The 23,669-nt window shown below is 32.8% G+C and overlaps 1 protein-coding gene across 1 annotated transcript in view; it reads right to left on the bottom strand.

The window, feature by feature from the left end:
* Positions 1-237: 237 nt before the first annotated feature.
* Positions 238-23,669, bottom strand: part of LOC113403212 (neuropeptide FF receptor 2-like) — a 69,454-nt gene continuing 46,022 nt past the window's right edge. The window contains exons 5-9 of the mRNA XM_026643684.2: positions 14,553-14,650; positions 9,947-10,115; positions 1,215-1,330; positions 816-896; positions 238-436 (exon numbers count right to left, since the gene is read on the bottom strand). Of these exons, the coding sequence (XP_026499469.1) occupies positions 260-436; positions 816-896; positions 1,215-1,330; positions 9,947-10,115; positions 14,553-14,650 (641 nt within the window). The 3' untranslated portion in view covers positions 238-259. The remainder of the gene's footprint in view (positions 437-815; positions 897-1,214; positions 1,331-9,946; positions 10,116-14,552; positions 14,651-23,669) is intronic.

Below are 23,669 nucleotides of genomic sequence, written 5' to 3'. Positions count from 1 at the left end.
TTTATATAAGAATAACTAAATCCTTTTTTTAAAATAAACATGTGTTAATTATATTTGTGTAAAACTGTTATCATTTTATTCTTTGTTTCCCTTTGATATGTCTATTAATTTTTACACAAGCACGCCTCAAATATGGGTCACTTTGTAGTTAAAGGATGTATGCAGTTGCCTTGTGTAGACAAACGTGCAATGAAATATATAAATAAAATAAATTATATATTTACACTGTGATTTTTACATGGTTAATTATTATATATAATTAACGTTTATAATCGATGTGACCGTGTCGCTGCAACATCTCGACGGAGAGCGCGTGCGCCGGCGCCGTACGTCGCGAGGACCGAGTCACGTGACTCAACTGCGTTGTGGCACGCGTTTCGATACCTCGAGCGGCTTGCAGTCCGTGTGAATGACCGTTATGACGAAGGGCGTTCATCTGACGACAAAATAGATTTCGTAACAAATCAATGATAATGTTCTTAAAGCAACAACTTTCTTTTTTAATATACATGAATGAATTATGGTAACAGACAGAATAAATAAACAATATTTGAAAATAATTAAATTTTAATAAGTAAAAATTAGTTAACAGTTAGTAAATTCTCGTTTGAATCAAAACAATATCAAAAACAAGTTTAAATTTTGTTTTTTATAAAACCGTATTAATAGAAAGGGACAGAGAGAAAGAGAAAAAGTGGGAAAGGACGGGGTCAAACGCTTTTTCCAAACGTGACAATTTCTTCTATAAGCCGCATAAAAGAAATTAATTTTCTTGCAAAATTATTTACTCAACAATGTTGTTCAAAAAAACGTACTTGTAAATAACATCTCTTATGCGGTTCATGATAAAGTTCATAATCGCTTGAAGAACCATCAGGCTTTTGCGTACACCTCCACTGAAACAAAATTAAGATATATTTATAATTTTATTACACCGTTATTATGAAAATAATTTAAGGGAAAGTCGACGTAGTTTATAGATTGAATGAAAGCTTCTTAATATTTTTTAGTCCAATAAGCTGGTGCTAAATATGCTGGCGCTGGTGTGAAAGGCGTGAAATAAAAAACCAGCATATCGTATGAATTGTCCTTTAGTCTATTTAAAGTTTACTTCAAAACATTCCATTTTGAAATGGACAAACAATTTAGGGACACAATATCATCCATAACAATATACCCAATCAATTATTAAATCGCAAAATCTATTATCTTACCGTGAACTTGGTTTGTTGACACATGGCTCGTCCACAAAGCAGCTTGTGGACCGATCGTTGAAAATTCCTCGTCATTAAGCAGTAGACAATGGGATTGATTGCTGAATTTGCGTGACCTAAAAAACGAAATATGGTTATTGAAGCAGTGTCTTTAATTGAACACTAAGTACAGTAAAGGTGAAAACCGAAAATGTCCCAATTCTAGGATATGTCATCATTTCCTTTTGAAGAGAGGATTCGGATTGCGGATAAACGAGGTGGAAGAAGATAATCCAGCCAGTGGCGTTATTATACTTTTCGAGCTCCAATGCAAAGAAAAATGGATTTTTATAGTATTATAACATATACCCATATTACTCATTGTTATTGTAGAAAATAATATAGTTTAAATATAAGAATCCAAAGCTCTGGAACGTTGAATTAGCGGTCCCACGCAACCGCATTGATTGCACTGGCGTAACTATACCACTGCGTCTGAGGCAAGTAGATTTCCTCACCATGTTTTCTTTCACCAACGAGCACGGGGCGAATTAAAAATTCAGAAACGAGAGATTTAATTATTAGGAAATATAAGATTATACCTATCATAATATTAAAAATATTTTTAGCGGAGTCGGCGTCTATAATACAGGCTTATATCTAGTTCAAGAATCAAGGCCTTTACTAATTTTATTCTGTAATTAATAAATAATTAAATCAGTGAAAACAGTAATCTGGAATAGTGACAGGAGAGATTGAGTTCGCGTGACTTTACCTAAACAATCAAAGTTCCGATGCGATATTGGATGTCCGTCAAAGTTCTGCACACGAGCAAGTCAGATATAAAGACAGTAATTGCATACGTTCACCTTTAGAACTTCGATTAAGGGTAATTTTAATCTGATATATTGATATAACAAGGCGATTTTTATTTATAAATTATTATTAAAACAAAATCGACCTTACAGATAGTGGAAGTACGAAACGCCGGAAACAATACAATGAGCTACACCAATTTTAAGAGGCACAGTTAAGTTAACATATTCGAAATTTAACCACAAATTTGAATTTCCAGCTTAAAGAGAAATACCACAACATTTTAAATTCAATTTAACATAAACCTGCAATTTAAAATGAAATAGATATCAAACTCATCAGAGAGACTTAATGACATGATTGTTGTTAATGTACTAAAGAATTGACAATTAGAGGAAGACTACTATAGAACAAAATGTGTAGAACATAAAAAAATTAGATACAGTTGGACTACTGGCTTGAACGAAATAAAACGTACCGAATGCTCAATAAATACGTCTAAAATAAAAGTATTTTTTTATCATTTGCTTTGTAATTAAAAATTAGAAAATTACCGTTGATTAATTCCTATTTTAAATTGAAAATAGGATGAAAAATGGGTATCCTGATGGTGAATAGTCACCAACATCCACAGATATTGACACTATAAGAAATTTTAACAATTTTTTATAAATATATATATAGCTGTAATTACACTACACTACTATGTTTAGCGATAGAATCAATCAATGGAACTCAGACAGGCTTGCTCAAAGGCCAACCACCAATTAAATCTAATTTTTAAATTGATCTACTATAAACTTTGTATAAGCATTCGAAGTAAAAATAACCTTGTGACATTGCGTTAAGTCAATACGTCCGTGGAGTTGAGTAAATTCTAGCGAAGTATCTAATTGATTTATCCATTAATTAGATCCAATAAGATCTCGCTGATTATTTTGATTTTACCAATAACATTTAAAGCAATTACGTTATTTTAAAATATATTGTAAACACGATAAAAAAGTTTTCATGCGGGAAATATTATTTTTAATTGCGTAGGTATGATTGTTATCTAAGGGTATCTAGTATGTTGCGGGATCGTGTCGGTAGTTTCTACATTCGAAACCAGTGGTAGCTGTATACCTACATCTTGTAAAATAACAAGGCAAAAATGCCCGTTGAAGTCAACTTGAGTGAAGTATACTTTTTATTTTGATTTTGCACGCTATCTTGTAGCGCTGTGCCAAATACAATGACACTGATTGTAATATGTTATCAATGTTGGCTTCGTAGCTTGTCGGCAAAGTTCCAATAATACGATTTGATGATACATTATTAAACAATACATAATATTTAACGATATCTTCAGATCCTTGCGATATGAGATTTGAATACACTGTATACATCTTATTTTGTATCAAAATTAAAAATCAGAATTACAATATAATTTATTCCAGTAGGCTTTTATGAGCACTTTTGAATCACCATTTCCAAAAACTATATTGAGTGCGGCTACCACCGGTTCGAAATGTAGATCACACTGACGAGAATCGGCGAGAAACTCAATAGTATTTTTTTTTTCAAACATATTAAATGCAAAATTAGTTAGCTAAATGCAGTATATATACATATATACTATATCCAGTCTATAAGAATAACTATTAGCTCCACGTTTATTATCTAATTATATCTTGTATAATCTAGATTATACAAGATATAATTATATCTTCTATTCAATAATATAAATTCTTTGAATTTAGAGAATCAGCAAAGTTAAAACTATCTGCGGAATATTATCATAGAAACGAATACCTTGCCCCAAGAAGGATTTATTGACATTGCGGAGTCGGAAACTTAGCCTTACAAGCTTATCCTTACGTCTTCTGTACATACAATGATTATCAATGATTCTATCAAAGTGATCAATGCTACTGTGAATAACACATAAGATTGTTTTAAATATATTGTAACGGAACAGTGAGTAGGTATTACTACTTTGTTAAAAACATCTAGTTTTCTTTTCATTTTCAGTCTCTAGCTACAAGATTATAAATAGACTGCACAGCTCATTTTTGTAATATAAAAACAGATTCAATATCTGTAGCGTTACCCTAAAGTAATATACCATATAATGACATGATACTATGAAAATTTAGTGCCGAATAGTACACAGATAAAAAACTACCGTATACAATCTTATGATTGTATGTTATCCGTATACAATATATGCAAGAATGTTTGCAGCATTTCCACATTTTAGCGTAATACAAATTTTTAATAAAATTTAACTAACCCTCTTGAAGCCAATGTGACAATTAGTTCAGTTACAATTAAGTATCGTCCAAATAGGAACTTCAAGGTGTGCTTATAGACCTGTTATATATAAATACATATCTTTAACCAAACGTTCCAACTCTTCTACTTAAATATTGTTTCAAACATATCATTATCTCCAAATTCGAATATCACAAGTCGTAGTTTTTAACGCAACTCTATCAAATGTTAAGAAGTAAATAAAATTGTGAATAAATATAACGGAATAAATAAGAAGGGATTTTAATATTGAATTAGGAGCTATGTGTAACGTCACGTGACACGTCGTTATTTCACGCACTGCTTACCGGCTCCGGAGCGGTTTGTGAGTATTGCGTGACAGGGTTTTTATTTTATGGGCTATTAGTTTTTCTCTGATATTTCTAAGCCTTTATAACTCAAAAACTATTTATTGTTTACTATTATGTAAAAATGAATTCAAAATTTAAAATGTCTCGTGATCGTTGCTAATCCATTGATCTTTTTTATTTTTTTGACGATCGTATCTCATTTTTGTGAGCAGCGCTCCCCACTATTTTTTCAAAGCAAAAAATAACATTTTACTTCGCTATTAAAATTTTAAATTTCTAGTTATTGAAAATCTTAAGTTTGTTATTGTCCAGTACAATAATAGCCCAGTTTAAGTTTTGCAACTCAATACAATCAATCAAGCAAATTAGATTGGTATTTTTTAGCTGTCAACAATCCTAACTTACGCAGTTTAATAAAAAAGGGTGCACACTACTTTTGTACACGTTATGATTACATACAATATTTGTATATGATCTATAAAAGAACATAGGCTTAGTTGTCTTTCAAGGTTATGTGTTACTACGAGCACAAGGGCCATTACAAATTATTTCCCAAGGTTGGTGGCGCATTGGAAATGTAAGAAATTGTTTGAATTTCTTACGGTGACGATGTCTATAGGGAGTGAGGAGAGAGTCTGCCAACCTATGTCATAAAAAAAATAGTTTCTATGCAATAACTTGACAGTTAACTAACGTCACTTGTCCATTTTATTTTTTTTTTAACTTTGCCAATTAATAAATTTCAATCACATGTTTAAAAAAAAACTGTGATTAATAGATCTCGTTGATTACTCGATAAAGGATTATATAGATAAAAAAATTAACTGATTATGGGATAAAAGTAACTACTGCTTTTTGCCGGTTCTTCTCGATGGAATCTATATTCCGAACCGTGATAATTTTAATGTAAATTTTGATTTTGATTTAGATTCCATTGTTATGTTATATTTTAGAACCCATTGTTGTTGCCTAGCGAAAAATAATGAAGACACGCATTGACGAGTTACACAAATGAAATGCCATCGGTGAGTTAATCGGGATTTTTATTTTTGCGATGGGCATAACTGCTATTGATCTATTTGAGTAAACTAAATATCCTATGGGCGGAGAGAACCTTTGTTCGATACTATTTGTATTGTAATATATATCTTATTATTTTAAATATATTATTATATCTCCACCTAAACCTTTATAACCCAAACAAAATTTCATAAAATATGGATTGGAGATTGGTGAAAAATATTTCCTGTTTTCACAGCTTTTGATATATTTGAGTCGATCTGAAATAATTTGGCTCTGTCGACGTTGAATAATTTGCAAAGAATCTGGAAAGATTGATTGTTAATAGAAAAACTATATATGTAAGAAATTTAAATGCGTAAAACTTTTTGCGACGTTTTTTCTGGTTACGCAGGATCTGTTTCATGTGTCAAACTATTGGGAAGACGTATTCGTCAAAGTCAAAATATTTATACAATACTTCAAACATGAAAGTCAACTGGAACAAATAATTATTCCAGTAGACATTCATATTTTTCAGTCATTTATCTTTGGGTGAGTGGACGTTATTCGTCGTTTTTTTCATAAATATTTTTTATGTTGTTTTGTTTTGTGTTACATATTTTATAGTACCATTGCCTCGCCATATGCCTAAAAATAAACTAGATGTTCGGGATTTGTGCAAATCCGATTGGGTAGGTACCACCCTCTCATCAAATATTCACCAAATATAATATACTGACAAACATTGCTAATTGGCTTTTGGAGGAAGGGTGAGTGACCCATTGTTCAATCGGCATAAGAAATAAAATCTTTGTAATATATTTGTTATTACAGTGCGATCTTTGAACGGTGGTGACCACTTATCATCTGATGGCCCATTTGGCAGTCGGCCTACGTATTTTAAATAATGTAAAACTTTCCTTTTACCGAAAATATTTTCGTTTATTTTTAGTTAAAGGTTTACAATAACAATTACATTGGCAGTTAAATTGATTGTATATTCTGAAACGCAACGATCAAACAGCTTGATCCTATAATCGTGATTAAGATTGTATCGCTATCCTACGTGCCCTTAGTGCTATAGTGCCCTTTGATTTTGCAAAGCCGCTAAGCATAACAAACTATATTATTTAGTTCCAATTTTAATTATAAAACGAGAAAGTTGTTAGCTATTTCTGAAAAGGTATTAGCAGAATATTTATTAGTAAATAATTTAATCAAAACTATTTTATTTAAACGAGAAAATTTCTGTGTTTTTTTGCGTTTTATTATTTTACATTTAAAAAAAATAAAAAATAAATAACGATTTTAATTAATTAGAATTACTTTCAGTCACATCAGTTTTTGGACAATGAGGTCGGTAGCACCAAAAAACATTAATTCCTCGTAAATCGTTTATAAAATATATTTTAATCAATATCATTGAACGTAAATAAAAATGTTTTAAGCCAAAAACTTTTAATGATTGCGGAGTATTAATGAATTACGTGGCACGTGATAACGGTGCATTATTCATGAGCATCACCTTTATAGTTGTTCCTACTTCATATTTGGCATGATGACGAAATCATAACAATTTCCTATTAGATCATTAAAATCAGTCAGTACAGGCTACTCAAATAACCGCGACGTGTCTTAAATAAAACATCATTATTCTTTCAGTCTATGAATATTGGCTAGCCTCATACCTGGATCCGTCTCCGAATAATATACGCCTCAGTATCTCAAGATAACCTACACGTTAAAGCGTTTATATTTTTACAAAATGTACTAGCTTCTATTGTCTTGGAATATCGATATAATTGTTTATCGATTTGATGTTTTATATCAGCATCAAAACGTTTTACTGAATTTGTGAATATAATTGTTATTTATTACGACTTTACTCCTATGACGCTATTTTTAACGACCTACGCATTCTAAGAGTACTGAACTTATCTACGAAATATTTCGAAATTATCTGCGAATGTCTTGTTCTCGTGAAATATCGAGCTCCAACAAATAAAAATAAAAAACATGGTAAATATCCCGTTACAAATACTTATAATAATATTTGTTAATTTAAAATCTTAAATAGCATGATTATTTCATTGACCAATGATAATGATTAAATCATCAATTAACCGCTTACGACTTCGAGCGTGATCAGCTAGTGTTAATCTCAATTTCATTGCATTGGACGTGCCTTCCATTATTACGTATACAGTAGGATCATTATATCACCCATGTTCAATTCTAGGTCAAGATTTTTCACAATTAAGCAAGCAAGCTGATTTTTCATGTGCTTAATTCGTGTTTATAATTCATCTCGTGCGCGGCGGTGAAGGAAAACATAAGGAAACCTACATGTGTCTAATTTCAACGAATTTCTGCCACATGTATATCCACCAACCCGCATTGGAGCAGCGTGGTGGAATATGCTCCAAACCTTCTCCTCAAAGGGAGATGAGGCCTTAGCCCAGCAGTGGGAAATTTACAGGCTGTTAATGTAAAAATTCATTTTCTTGTTTCTTGTCTGTTTTTGAGAACATGATATAACAGGCTACGTTTTACACGTGTATGACACAGAATAGTAAATGGAGAAGAGTAAGCCTCGACAAGAATATATTATTTTTTCTTAATAACTCTTAGATTCAGTTATACTGTGTGTATAATATTTAAACTGTTGGCTACTTTTATTTTAATCATTCTGTAAAGCCCTGTGCATACCACCTGCACTTTAGGCTACCCGCGCGGTGGCTGATAAACCACCGCAACAGCATTCCCAAGGAATATTAGGCAGGCGGCCGACTGTCAAACTTAAGCCAAAACCCTTAGCATCATAGCATTGTATACGAAGGAATCTGGTCCAGTATTAGATGTAATTTCAAGTTTAATATGTAAAAATTTTCGTGTATATACTGATTATTCTACTATTTATACTATAGCTTGCTATGAATATTTTTTATAATAACATAAAAAATATTGAAGTTGCTCGGATCAAATAAAATCTTTCCATGGATTTTTATCAATTACTCTGGTATCCTATATTAAAGAAATATGTCAATAATATGGTCAGCAACCTAATACAATGTTGTCAATTGACTGAACAATCTGTACTACTGAGAGGAAAAATTCAAAGAAGGCACATAAATAAAAGTATATTTTGTTTTTTAATCGAAACTAATAGGGAAGGAACGCTATATTTATCGAAAATATTCCTGCAAGTGCAAATTAGGTGGTTGTGCCCAAGCAAGACCATTATTTAGTTTCTGAACTGAGCTATCAAGAGAGACTAAATCCACCTACCCAGTTCTATGCTATAAATATTCTTTTAATATATGACCCAAATTTTTTTTTTTTATATTAAAACCTTTTCAAAAATATATACTTAAAAACTTATTTGATAACCTGATCCTATTAATTCTAATCATTATTTTATTCCCGGTGACTGTGTCCACTTCAAACCTAACTACCCATACAAAGTGGTCAAGCTCCTTAAAATATATTATATTTATATAATATATGGACATCATTAGACATTAATAAAATAGGAAACTAATCTCTTAGTGAAGTCACTTGACGGATTTTGAAAGATCTTGGGCTTGAGACATCAGTAAATTATTTTACCTTCCAATATGAAGACGATAACTTTATTCCTATAAATATCGTTATGTTAAAAAATAAAAAATGCAAAAAACAGTGAATATACGTTTATTGAAATCCAATTTTGGAATCCAGAAGTAAAATATCCTTTCAATTGTCGAGTGTCTTCTAAATTAGCCGATATAGCATCAATGTTCGCAATTTGCCTATCGCCGTATTTATGAAAGTGTACTCCTCCATATGTTTCGTAAAGATAATTAAGCTATCGGAACACATATCTTTAAAATCTTGTATACAAAAATGACTGAAATGTAACATGAAAGTATTATTCTAACGTATTGATCACAAAATTAATCACAAACATTCCATATCACAATTTACAAATTTTCTGTTGAATCGGTGTTTATAAGTGAACTCTTGTTCACCTATTATTCGATAGATTAATGGTTTTGAACATCTGAAAGAAAATACTATCAGTTATTTCGCATCTCGTTACTTAACGAATAATGCTTGCATCAAGTCCCATAATTACACCTAACCATTTTTCTCATTTCAAAATTCTCGTTATAGTTTTAACAGACGTTTTATTCCAAAATTGTAAATTTAAAGATTCGATCCTTGATTCTGCACTATGAATACCTAATGAAACCTGTTGGAAGGAATTGAGCAACGTTGATATACTTTCAGTGTAGAGATTCCAAGCTTTCTAACATTCATATAAGTAGGAGTATTAAAAAAACTTACCAACAAAAAGAGCGTATGGCAAATACATGCTCAAGTCCTTTGGGTTGACAGCGTTTATATCTAGAAGGAGCTGCATGATGTTGTATGGTAGCCAGCACAAAGCGAAAAGAACAGCCAATAGAAGAAGAATCCACGCTACTCTCTTCCTCTCTTTCATCAGCCTTAAGCCCTGGTGAAAAATAATAAAAGAAAAGATGTCATAATGTGTCATTGCTGAATTAAAATTGAAAAACATATTTCAGTCGTAAATTATTTATTAAAGCTAATTATTTTTAGCTTGTGATAAAAAGCTTGAAATTAGCATTCGGTAATTTTCATGCATAAATACGTAAATAATTATTCTATTGTATTAAATTAACATAAATAAATAAACAAATCGTCCGTCGGAAAACGAAAACAAGTGAGTTTCAGGCGGTTGTCATTTTAAATTTAGTTCCATTTTTCAGGATAACGATTGAAATAAAAACTTGTAAAATCCTACTCGAATAAAGTCTATATTTTTTTTTAGCATTAGCAGCCTTTAAATTTCCCACTGCTGGGCTAAGCCCTCCTCTCCCTTTGAGTAGAAGGTTTGGAGCATATTCCACGCTGCTCCAATGCGGGTTGATGGAATACACATGTGGCAGAATTTCGTTGAAATTAGACACATGCAGGTTTCCTCACGATGTTTCTTCACCGCCGAGCACGAGATGAATTATAAACAAAACTTAAGCACATGAAATTTCAGTGGTGCCTGCCTAGGTTTGAATCCGAAATCATCGGTTAAGATGCTCGCGTTCTAACCTGCATTTTGCAACATACATGCCCTTTTAATAAAAGTATGTTGTTGAAAGTGACTTAAATTTTGAATATTATTTAAACAATCTTAATATACAAACATTTGCTTAAGATATCAGTGTGCTTAGTGTTACTTCATGTGTGTGTCACTTCACTGTGTTGCAGTAAATTTGCTTCTTCTTATTTTTTTAGTAAAGTAAGGAAGTATTTTGACCCGCTATACAAAACCAGATTACGAAATACTCGAACGAGTCCTTGTAATTAACACCAACCTTGTAATTATCACTTTTGTTTGAGAATACAAAAACTTCTTCACGTCTATAAATTATTTTCATTCTTAATATAATTTCTGAACTGCCAAACTTTGTTCATTTTGATTTTAAACGATAATTTTATTCCGAAATTCCTTAAACAATTCAGATAAGAGTTTAGTTATAATACAAATTGATATTGAAAAGATGCCATTAAAAAGATATTTTTTTTAAGAAAAATACTGACCACCAAAATTACTGAATTTAACGAAGAAATTCGATAAAATTTGAAGTTTTATTACAAAGAAGGATAAAAAACGACCTATGCTGCGAATAACATTTGTTTCATTTATGGACTTAACGCAGTATCAGTAAGAGTCGCTCAGTGGATTTTGATGTCAAAGATGAAGCTTTTTCTAGTCGACTTGTTGCAGATAAAGTCAATGCAGATTTTGAAAAAGTGGAATATAATTTGCATATTAGTAGTTACAACTTAGAAGAGTTAGGAATTGACCACAAACTGTTTTCGTCCACCTGAAAAAGTCTGGATACATAAAAAAGCTCTATATTTGGGTGCTACACGAGCTCACTAAAAGAAACCTAATGAATCGTCTACTTAATTGGGATTATCTATTGAAACATAATGGAAACCGAATCATTTTTGAAAAGATTTGTCATAGTGCAAATACTTTACTATAAACGATTAAAAAATTAAAATATTTGTTGCCTACTTTAAAATATACATATATTTTTTGTGCTACTACGGCACGCATGAAACGTCTTCAATATAGATAATTAATTTAAAAATAAAATTGATTGTTGTATATATTTATTAATTACAAATAAATAAATAAATATTGGACAACATCACATACATTACTCTGATCCCAATGTAAGTAGCTAAAGCACTTGTGTTATGGAAAATCAGAAGTAACGACGGTAGCACAAACACCCAGACAACACAACAACTCAAGACAACATACCCAAGAAAACTAAAGGACTTTTTAAACATCGACTCGGCCGGGAATCGAACCCGAGACCTCGGAGTGGCATGACCCATGAAAACCGGTATATACACTACTCGACCACGGATTACAATCCATCATTTTTATTTGTTTATAAAATATTTATTCTTTGCTTTAGTAATGTTGTCAAAATATACGTTGAGATACCAAATGGGTACTAAATGATTGTGTTAAAAACAATTGAACAATGCGATCTTACGCCCACGGACAATACGCGCATAAAGACCACTCATGCGATAATTAAGAATGGACGCTCATTTCGACGTCAGATTGACAAGCCATTTTAATTATATTTTTTTGCTTATAATATAGGTATAACATATTTAAACAAAGGTATTAAATAGGAACTATATGCAGGCGTTATTTTAAAGCGGACCTGAAACTTTGTACAGACAGTCTGATGCACGTATCACCGGCAAGTTTTTTGAAATATACAACATGGTGAACTTTATATAAGTGAATTTATATAGAAACCAAACAATGGCAAAAATACCCTAATTTATTTAACCTGTAAGTTAAAGAATAATAAAAAAAGAAAATAAAAATGTGTTTTTCCGATTAGAAAAGGTAAAATCGTTTACTTTACTGCGATATGCATGTATAAATACCGACCTGCGTGGTCGAGTAGTGTGTACACCGGTTTTCATGGGTACGCCACTCCGAGGTCCCGGGTTCGATTCCCGGCCGAGTCGATATAGAAAAAGTTCATTAGTTTTCTATGTTGTCTTGGGTCTGGGTGTTTGTGGTACCGTCGTTACTTCTGATTTCCATAACACAAGTGCTTTAGCTACTTAAATTGGGATCAGAGTAATGTATGTGATGTTGTCAAAAAAAAAAAAAAAAATAATATATGAACCTTCCTCTTAATTTTTTTTTAAACATATATATTCCGCATATATAAATATGTATATATTTATTCAGAATGCTAAAAGGTATAAATGTATGTAAGCCGAGATGGCCAAGTTGTTAGATCGCGTGCAATTTAACCGATGATTGCGGGTTCAAGCCCAGGAAAGCAACAAAGAATTTTCATGTGCGTAATATGTGTGTGCCACAGTGTATCCACCAAACCGCATTAGAGTAGCGCGGTGAAATATGCTCCCCACTTTAGATCAGCAGTAGGGCATTATAACTTTTTTTAAAAAAAATAATGTAACAATATTATAATATAGATATAAATATGTTAACACAGACATTCCACACATTGAATGACAATACAGAGCTACATTATAATCGAAAACAGAAGAAGAAGAAAAGTTGAACAAAGCTTTTTGACTAACAAAGGCTATAAGAAATTCAATTCAGTCATAATTATAAGAGCTAGATAATTATATTATTCGACGTTATTCTCTCGGCATGTTACATTTTAAAATATTTCTTAATCTTGTTTTTAATTAATTTCTTCTCAAAATGAATGCTCGTTAGTGCAAAAAAACTGCTGACCGGCCTATTTATAATCTCGGAGCTCGAGTCTCCCTTCCGGATTTTTTAATAAACTGGGAATACTAACAGATGCTTCACAGTATGTTTACAAGAATATTATGTATATTTACAATAATACAGATGTTTTTGAATGAAAGAGTGACAATTATTGTATAGACGGGTAGAGGTACACTAATAATACCGATAGTTTCCGACCTCTCAAAGTTAATACATCCTTTCTGAGTCCCGATATTCGTTTCTATAATAAGATTCAACAGCTGTTGTTAACTTGGCCTGTTATATAAAGCATATCTGCACTCAATACAAGATTATATTAAAGACAAAAATGCGTGGAGCTGCACTATTTATTGAGTTTCAGACTCTATATATATCCTATATGAATGAATTTATGACTCAGTACTTGTTGATTGCTTGCTAGGCATGATATATAAAAAAATAATTGAAATATTAAAATGGTGGATTAGAGTAACTACTAAGTTTCTGACCGGTTGCTTTTGGTAGAATCTACTTTTACCACGAGCCAGTGGTAGATTTACATTTAATTTAATACTGTAACATGACGATATATTTTGATTTTGATTTTGTTTGTATTCCATGCCTTCACGTTCGGGACCTAAACCTGTTCAAGTACGGGCTTTGAAACTTTAGTAATTTTTCAGAAAATTCCTTATCGGCAATCTTAATTACCGAGTCATATTTTTGGGCTCAAAAACATTAAAAGCCAGTCTTGTTTGACCTACCACACCTGCATGAAGTGCATGAACTTGTGCATGTTGCAATATTTTAAATTACCCAGTAATTAATAATATTCATTTATTCAGGTGACTCTTAGATATGGCATAAGTTGCCATGACAAGGTTATATATCTTCATGTCCAGGGTAAAACGAATACTCAGTAGCCCGAAGTTTCATAGTTGGCAATGAGAACACTCCTGTGCTCCAGGAAGCACGTGAATTCTTTATTCCGTTCTATGTGATCGCGTATGACGAAACCCATCGCGCACTTAACATATACTAAATATGTTGCCTATTCTCTATTAAGAATGTTTATTGAAATTGGTCACTGAGATCAAAATCCCTTAGAAGGAAAAAATAAACCATGAGTCATACCTGCTGCATGCTGACGTTTCCTTCATCGATGTCAAAGGGTGGGCGTACAGAGCACAAAGTACGGCCCATACAAGCGTATGACAGGATCGTTATTGAACCTTAAAGAGAAACACAATTTACTTATAATAAAATAATTGACAATATCATATATAATATTTTAGTTTAAAAATGAATTTCAGCTTTCGCAGATTTAACCGACTGTGTGTAACATGCATTAATTTTTACGGAGATTGGATATATGCTCATAGTGGCATCATTAGACGTCAAGAATTCTACCATTTTTAAGAGTGTAAATAAAAAAAATATATAATATGAATCATGTTCTTCTGATATGTAAATCAAGCACAGAAGAAGCATAATACTAACATATTTTTATATACTGTGTCTTTGTTTGGCTTATAAAGCCGCAAATTTTGAAGTTCAAGTCGAGGGCTAAGTTGGAATTTTTTTTGGATTTTAATGTCAATAACTTCTCAGCAATAGCGTGGAGTCGGGATAATGGGAATATTTGCTTATCGGAAAAGTAAAACCGATGGTCTTCTGCCTGATTTTTGCCACATATCTTATTATGAAAATGAGAAGATACAGAGGGTTTATATAGCTGCACAGGACAAGTTGCAGTAAGCACTTGAACATTGTAATAATTATGTACTGTGCAGTTGACTAGCCCTTGAGCGGAAATCGGTCAAGAGCTATTATGATCATTCAAATTTAAAAAATCCTAAGTTTATTAGTTACTTTATTTTTATATAAATATGTTTCGAGCATAGCGCCATTTTAAAATATAGCTTACTTTACACTGCTTAGCAGCGCTATGACAACATTCAATGCTTTCAATGCAGTGACAATAAAACAATTTTGAGGAGAAAAGCTGGAGCTATACATGCGGCGGAAATGTTTGCAACCGTGATATCGTAAAAGTACTTGGAATTCGTGTATTTTAAGAGCATATATTTCAAATGAAAAATGTTCTACGAAACCTCCAACACCTCCTCTGCCACTAACAATCCATATACGAGTTTATGTGGTAAGCTGCAAAATGAAGAATCATTTTTTTTATCTTTAGTTATGAATACGACAACTAAATTAAATATTCAATTTTTTTATTCCTATTATAAAGGTTTTGAATAATTTTCAAGAACTTTAGTATACCACAAGAAGTGTGGAGATAAATTCAGTGAAATATCTGAGAGATATGCAGCGCTTGTAAAGCAAAATCAACTTTTTCGCGATCGCAGGTGGAATATATTATTATTTTAGTTTATACTTTTGTTCAAAATAAAATAAAATATAATAATATTCCAAGTATTATATCTTTGTACTCTGTGGCAAAGCTTTGAAGGCTAAAGTCAGAATTTTAACGTATTCACGTTTAGGTATTTTCACGTATTTTAAGAAGCTTCATATTTCATCTGACTACTTTAACGCTTTACTACGTATGCCATACCTGTAAATTTTAAAACTAACCTACATATGATGCTAAGCAGTCATGGTTCGTGTATCCTGTAAAAGCTGTAATTATTAAATATTTATATCATATTTAGACATATTGTTATGGCAATCTGCGGTGAATTTTGAGTTTTATCTCACATTATAGCTCTATTATAATGGTAAAACTGAACTATTATCTTATATTATAACATAAACTAACATAGGATGAAGACTGACAAACAAAGAATCAAAGTCTTTAATTCTTTATTTGTCTAGATATACTTTCAAAGCTAAGAAAAAAACATTTGCTTTCCACCCCCTGGTGGGATGAGGAATGCAAACGATTATCTGAACAGAGACTAGAGGCTGAAACATCATACTCATTGTGTATGTCTTTGGATAACTTTTGTAAGTATCAGAAAATCGACGCCAAATTTAAACAATTAATTTCTAAAAAGAAAAAAGTTAGTTGGATTCATTTTGTGAATCCCTGAGTCCTCGTTCTTCTTCCTCTGTAGTCTGGTCCCAACTTAAAAAATTCCGCCGATGCCTTAATTCTGTCGACCCTTCCTCAAATACTCCTTCTGAGTGGCTTAACAATTTCGCTGATAAGCTTGCCCCCCCATTTGTCCCTTATGAGGACAGTTTTCTAAATTCTACGCCAGCATCCACATCCACTTTGGATGAAATGAATGCCCCCTTTTCTTTTTCCGAACTTCAATGTGCGTTAAATGGTTTATCTGATTCTACTCCTGGGGAAGACGGCGTTCCTTACTCTTTTATTTGTAAATTAAATCATAACGCGAAAAATTTTTTTTTAAATATTATTAAGTCGGTTTTTATCAAAGGAATTGTCCCGCAATGTTTGAAGACACAAATTGTTATCCCGATCCTTAAACCGGGTAAGAACCCTTAAGATTGCAACTCATATAGACCGATAGCTTTATCATCAACTTTGGCAAAAATCACTGAACATCTGTTGAAGAACCGCCTGGAATGGTTAATGGAAAGCAGAAATATACTTGCTCTCAATTTGGCTTTCGGAAGGGGTTGAGCACCATTGATAGTCTAAGCATACTCACAACAGACATTCGATTTGCTTTTGCTAAAGGAGAGTACCTTGTGGGAATTTTTCTAGATATATCTTCTGCTTATGATAATGTCCTTCTTCCGTTGCTCAGACAGAAAATGCAACAGCTGAGTTTTCCACCGAGGATAGTTCATCTCATATGTAATCTGTTAACTTGCAGATCAATAACGGTTAGACACCAACATCTCTCACTTCCCCCCAGACTTGTCTGGAAAGATCTTCCTCAAGGTTCAGTACTCAGTCCTCTGCTTTACAGCATATACACTCATGATCTCGATTTGTCTGTTAACAATTTTTGTAACATACTCCAGTATGCAGATGACACTGTTTTGTATTATAGATCTAACTCCATTAAAAAATTAACGTTTCGATTAAACTCTGCTTTGCATTACCTATCCCAATGGCTCTCTGACCATGGCTTATCGATGTTGATAGCTAAAAGTCAAGCAGTGATATTTACTAAAAAAGACGTATTATTATTAGTAGACTTAGTAGATTAGTAGTAGACGTATAAGTATATAATTTGTTTTATGAGGGTCAACGCATTAACTTTGTAGATAAAACAAAATTTCTTGGTATTATTCTCGATCACCGACTGAACGGAATTTCACACTCTGACCATTTAGACAAGAAATGTGAAAAATCAATTAATGCCCTTAGAGCGGTATCTGGAGTTTGGTGGGGAGCTCACTCTTATACATTGAAGTTGGTTTATAACGCAATAGTTCGTAGTCATTTGGACTATGGACTGTTTGTTCTAGATCCCTTCAATAAATCAGCTTCAGAAAAATTAAATAAAATTCAGTTTAAATGTTTGCGTATAATCCTGGGTGCGATGAAATCCACCCCTACTAATGCTCTGCAGGTTGAGTGTGTTGATTCTCCTCTACCGATAAGGAGGCAATATTTATGTGACCGCTTTGTCATCAAATTGTTACAGCTACCTTCCCATCCTCTATTGATCAGATTAAACAAACTATCCCACCTTTGCAACCCAGATAGTCCGACATCCCCATTCCTATTAAACAGTTTCCTCAAGTATACCAACCTCCCTCATCCCCTTTCCACTTTTCCTTCTAATCCTCTTTATTCCACCTCCTTTAAAGCTCTTATTTATAATCCCCCTGTTATAACAAACCTTGGTCTTATAATAGATTCCCTTGATACTAGTGTCCAATTTCAAAGAATTTTTCATCAAAATTGGCCAAATCATCTCCCTATATATACTGATGCCTCTAAACTCTCACCGATCGGCTGCGTTGGCGCTCTATTCTATACTTGGATATCCAACAAGCTGGTTGGATACCCAAGTATAAAATAGCCCTTTTATTTAAATGCCCCCCTGACACCTCTATATTTTCCGGTGAGGCCATTGCTTTACTGGAAGCTATTATGTATGCCCAGTCACACAACATACAACAATCAGTTATTTTATGTGATTCATTAAGCTGTCTATTGGCCATTAAAGACAATCCTTTTCGTAGCAAATTAAGACTTTCTATCGTTTTTAAGATCAGAGAGGCCCTGTTGTCCTGTCACCAACAAAGTCTACAAGTTTTGCTTGTCTGGATTCCAAGTCACTCGGGTATTATTGGAAATGAGACGGCTGACTCATATGCTAAGATTGCTATCCAATCTGGTTCATCTGAGCACTTTGTCAATTAATCTCGAGACTTGCCCACTCTTGCGAAAGCACAAAGGGATTAATCCTGAAACTCATTTTGGATTTCATCAAAATCGGTTAAGGGTAAGTATTATTCGGCGTTACAACCTGAAATTCCGAGGCAACCTTGGTTTTCATTTCACAGGCACGCTGACCGTTGGGTCACTTCCACTTTCTGTCGGTTACCCACCTAGCAAAGAGTCCGAGATCACTCGCTGTGTGAATGTGGCCTAGACGAAGGTTCCGCAACCCATATCCTGTTCTTTTGTCCTAAACTTCTACATCCTATTTACGACATTCTCCCTCCTAAAGTCCCTCGTCCTATAAATGTTGAATGTTTGTTGACGTTTGTGTTTAGTCCATTTTGTTTCTTTTTGTGTAAATATATCAAATGTAATAAAATTAAGTTGTGAATAGTCCAATTTAGTGTTATATCTTATTATATATAGTTTAGAGTACTAACAATTATTATTAATTTACTTTATTATTAACCTTTAATGTTTGTGTTGTTCTAGGTTAAGGATTAACAAGGAAATTGATACTACTATGCTAGTCTTCAAAATTTAATTGAGTCTGTTACCTCAACCGTACCGATCGATCTCTTTCGTGTCTTCTCCATCCTACGTGACATTGGCGAAATAATCTGTGCCCTGTCGACACAACTAAAAACCATTAAACTAAGAATTCAATTGAGATTTTAGACACTATCTAGACATATAAATTATCTATGTATAAAATATATTAATATAGGTATATTCCTTTTGTTGGAGCAGAATCTTGTCAATTGTAACAGTGACAGTACAGTGTTGTGTGTTATTTTGATCAAAGAGGTGCTAATGGATGTTGTAAAGTCTTTCTTTGTCGGTAATTTCAGTATTACTCGGTAATTATTAATAAGGGAATGTTTTTAACGCCAAATCTAGAAGGTAAACAAATATAAATATAGAATTTGGTATATGAAGTTATAAATTGTTTTCTAATTAAATATTTATATTATAATCCGTCAAAAATTTTTACCTGTACAATAATTTGGAGGACTTTTATTAAATTAAGTATTACTCAAATATTTACAAGTGAATAATAGTGAATGTATTTTTTATGTATGTGGTAGGTTTAATTATTAATATTGTAGATATTGAGCCGAGATGGCCCAGTGGTTAGAACGCGTGCATCTTAACCGATGATTTCGGGTTCAAACCCAGGCAGGCACCACTGAATTTTCATGTTCTTAATTTGTGTTTATAATTCATCTCGTGCTCGGCGGTGAAGGAAAACATCGTGAGGAAACCTGCATGTGTCTAATTTCAACGAAATTCTGCCACATGTGTATTCCGCCAACCCGCATTGGAGCAGTGTGGTGGAATATGCTCCAAACCTTCTCCTCAAAGGGAGAGGACGCCTTTAGCCCAGCAGTGGGAAATATACAGGCTGCTAATGCTAAAAAAAATAATTGTAGATATTTGTATGTAAGCTTACGGTTGCACTTCTCAGATTGTATTATCTGGAAGAGATGGATAATTAAACATAAAACCACCTTGTCAAAAGCAGCTATTTATCCTTAGCAATTTTCTGTGTTGCAAGTTATGGTGTACAATGAACTTTATTCATAATAATATTTCCTTATGTATTTAATATAGTTACTACAAGGAGTACAACCCCTTGTTACGTCATTGCGCTGCCAACGGTAACTAGGGTATTTTTTATATTCTGTCTGTATTTAAACTGTCTCACTAAGCCTATAAGTTAGTAAACAGCAAAATAAATCATTTGTACGGCGATATCCATAACATTATGTAAAATTTTGTGATGTTATTGTATAAGGCCACTATATAATAAAATATCATTGTAAATTACATGTGATAACAAACTTAACGAGCCTTAACGATCGCTTGAAGCGATAAGTAGACCAAAAATGACAAAGCGCAAACCAAGATTAATATCCAAAGTGCTGATAAACTCTGATATTAAAGGTAAACTAAGAAAAAAATTGCCATCGCGGGAAGTTCGTTAGATGTGAAAAATCTAAATTGAGGATTATTAAAAGAATTTATAATTATACAATTATTTTGTTTGACTGGCATATGGTGCACCTAGTGGTAAGTGGTCACTAACGCCATTAGACATTAGCGATGTAAGAAATTTTAATCATTCTTAGGTAAGGATGGATTGCGCTACCAACCTTGGGAACTGAGTTATTATGTCACTGTAGTTACTCTAGCTCACTCACCCTTCAAACCGGAACACAACAATACAAAGCATTGCTGCTTGGCGTTGAAATATATATTGTGGTGGTAACAACCTACTCGGGCTTGCACAAAGCCCTACCCTCAAGTAACATGAATAACAGATGGCAGAATGCGGCATAGAAGAGTATCATGCCGTTTGCCGTCACGGTACATCAGTCTCGCACCTATAAATGTTTCGAAACCATACCTATCACTTACTAAACAATTAGCTATATTCACTCAATATTTTTAAAGAATACGAGAAATAAAATATCATATTCCTCACACATATGAAACTCCGTCATATTGCCTCATTTTTATATGCAAATATTTCATTTTACGTACAGTAAATCGAAATTGCAATTTAACGGGGTGATGCTGCTAGCATTCTTGCCGACATTTCACGCAATCAAGATTTCTATATATTTATTGGATTTCTCAATTTAAATAACTCTCATCTCTATATAAAAATATGTATTTAGATAGTTTTTATTACTAAAATCACTTTCAGGATAATATCAGCGTTCAATCTGATGGCATAAAAACTACTCGATTCTAATACATAACGACTTCCTTTGAAGATTGAATCTAATCAAAGGATCACATAATGGAACGTATTGATAACGATTTAATATACAATACATTATTTTAAAAAGAATATAATGTTCGCTTTTGGTATAAAATCGAGTAACTATTTTAAATTTACCAGTCACTTAATATAAATCTTGTTATTTAATAAAAACTTTTATACTTTTACTATTTTTCGCACTTACTCTAGCGTTTTTGAGATTGATCGTTAGGCTTAGTCTATCTCCTACCTTAGAGTACAAGCTTGCTTCATACGAAATTTTATCAAATTCTGTTCAGTAATTAGACAGACGAACAGATACTTTCGTATTTATAATATTAGTATAGATTAAAAGTGTAAAGTAATCTTTTTTGATTTTAATAAACGATGTAATTTTATAGTCAGTATTCTTTTCCATTGATGGTCATAGATCTATGACCACAAGGTGAAATATAAAATACAGACCACTCAGAGGGCAATGGAAAGGAGCTTTTTAAATATAAAAGTAAAAGATAGAATAAGAAACACAGAAATCCGAAGGGTAACTAAGCTAAAGGATGCTCTATAGTTCTCTGAAAGTCTGAAGTGGAGGTGGGCTGGTCATGTGGCGAGATATGACGACAGTCGATGGACTATCAACATCACGAGATGGAGAGGCGTTTGGCGCTAGAAAGAGAGGTCGCCCGTGCGCTCGGTGGCAGGACGAGATTGTGGCCTACATAGGAAGTGACTAGATGACCTCTGCCAAAAACAGAAATAAATGGAATTCTTTGGGGGAGGCTTTTACCCTGAGGGGGTCCACAAATCAAAATGGTTCAATTTACTAAATTTTATTGGTTACAATTTATGTTTGTGGAATAAATAAAGCTGTTTTATTATTATTATTATTATTCTTATACTCTTTTCCATTAAATCCAATCCTGAGTATTATCTGTTAGAAAATACCTATCAAAGTATTGGACTCCCCTCAGTAATAATCAAAATCAAAATATACTTTATTCAAGTAGGCTTTTACAAGCACTTTTGAATCGTCATTTAACAAACTATATTAAATAAAGTTACCACCGGTTCGGAATGTAGATACTACCGAGAAGAACCGGCAAGAAACTCAGTAGTTACTCTTTTTCAACATCAAAAAATACACTCATGTTAGATAAGTACAATTATATATTTATTGTACATCTATATAATCTTGTATCGTATAATATGTCTTCTTTACCAATGTATTTTTTTACAAATGAATTGAATTTATGAAACGGCAAAGTTAAAAATATCTGCGGAATTTTATTAAAGAAACTGATACCTTGCCCCAAGAATGATTTATTGACTTTACGGAGTCGGAAACTTGGCGTTATAAGGTTATCCTTACTTCTTGTGCACATACAATGATTATCACTGATTTTATCAAAATGATCGATGCTACTGTGAATATACATAATATTGTTGTAAATATATTGTGACGCAACAGTGAGTATTCCTACTTTGTTAAAAACACCCCGAAGAGAGTCTCTAGCTCCATTATTATAAATAGAACGGATTGCTCTTTTTTGTAAAATAAAAACAGATTCAATATCTGCAGCATTACCCCAAAGTTATATGCCATATGACATAATACTGTGAAAATAACCAAAATATATTAGACGAGCGGTATCAATATCAGTTAGTTGTCTAACTTTTCTAACCGCGTATGCTGCGGAGCTGAGTCTTTCTGTCAGAGACGATAAGTGAGGACTCCCCTGAAGTTTGGAATCCAATGCTATTCCTAAAAACACCGTAGTATCGGCTACGTCAAGACGGCCACCATTTAGAGATATAGTATCATTTTGCTTTCTAACATTGGGTAGGGTACAAACTACACATTTTGTTTTTTGAGTATTCAAAACTAAATTATTTACTGTAAACCAATCGTGTATCTGTCATAATGCACCGTTCACATCGTCATAGTCAGTTTTTTTTCCTGTCTACCTTAAAAATCAGTGAAGTATCGCAAACAACACTATATCACAAATACCTTTAACATAAAAAGGAAGATCATTTATATATACTAGAAATAGAAAGGGACCCAAAATTGATCCTTGTGGAACACCCATTTTTAACGTAGATCCAGAAGACTTTATGCCATTAATGAAAACATGCTGGA

This window comes from Vanessa tameamea, chromosome 6 (assembly GCF_037043105.1).
Source record: "Vanessa tameamea isolate UH-Manoa-2023 chromosome 6, ilVanTame1 primary haplotype, whole genome shotgun sequence".
NCBI classification, from domain to species: Eukaryota; Metazoa; Arthropoda; class Insecta; order Lepidoptera; family Nymphalidae; genus Vanessa; species Vanessa tameamea.
The sequence above is the reverse complement of the archived record's forward strand: the minus strand, read 5'-3'. Positions and strand labels throughout refer to the sequence as shown.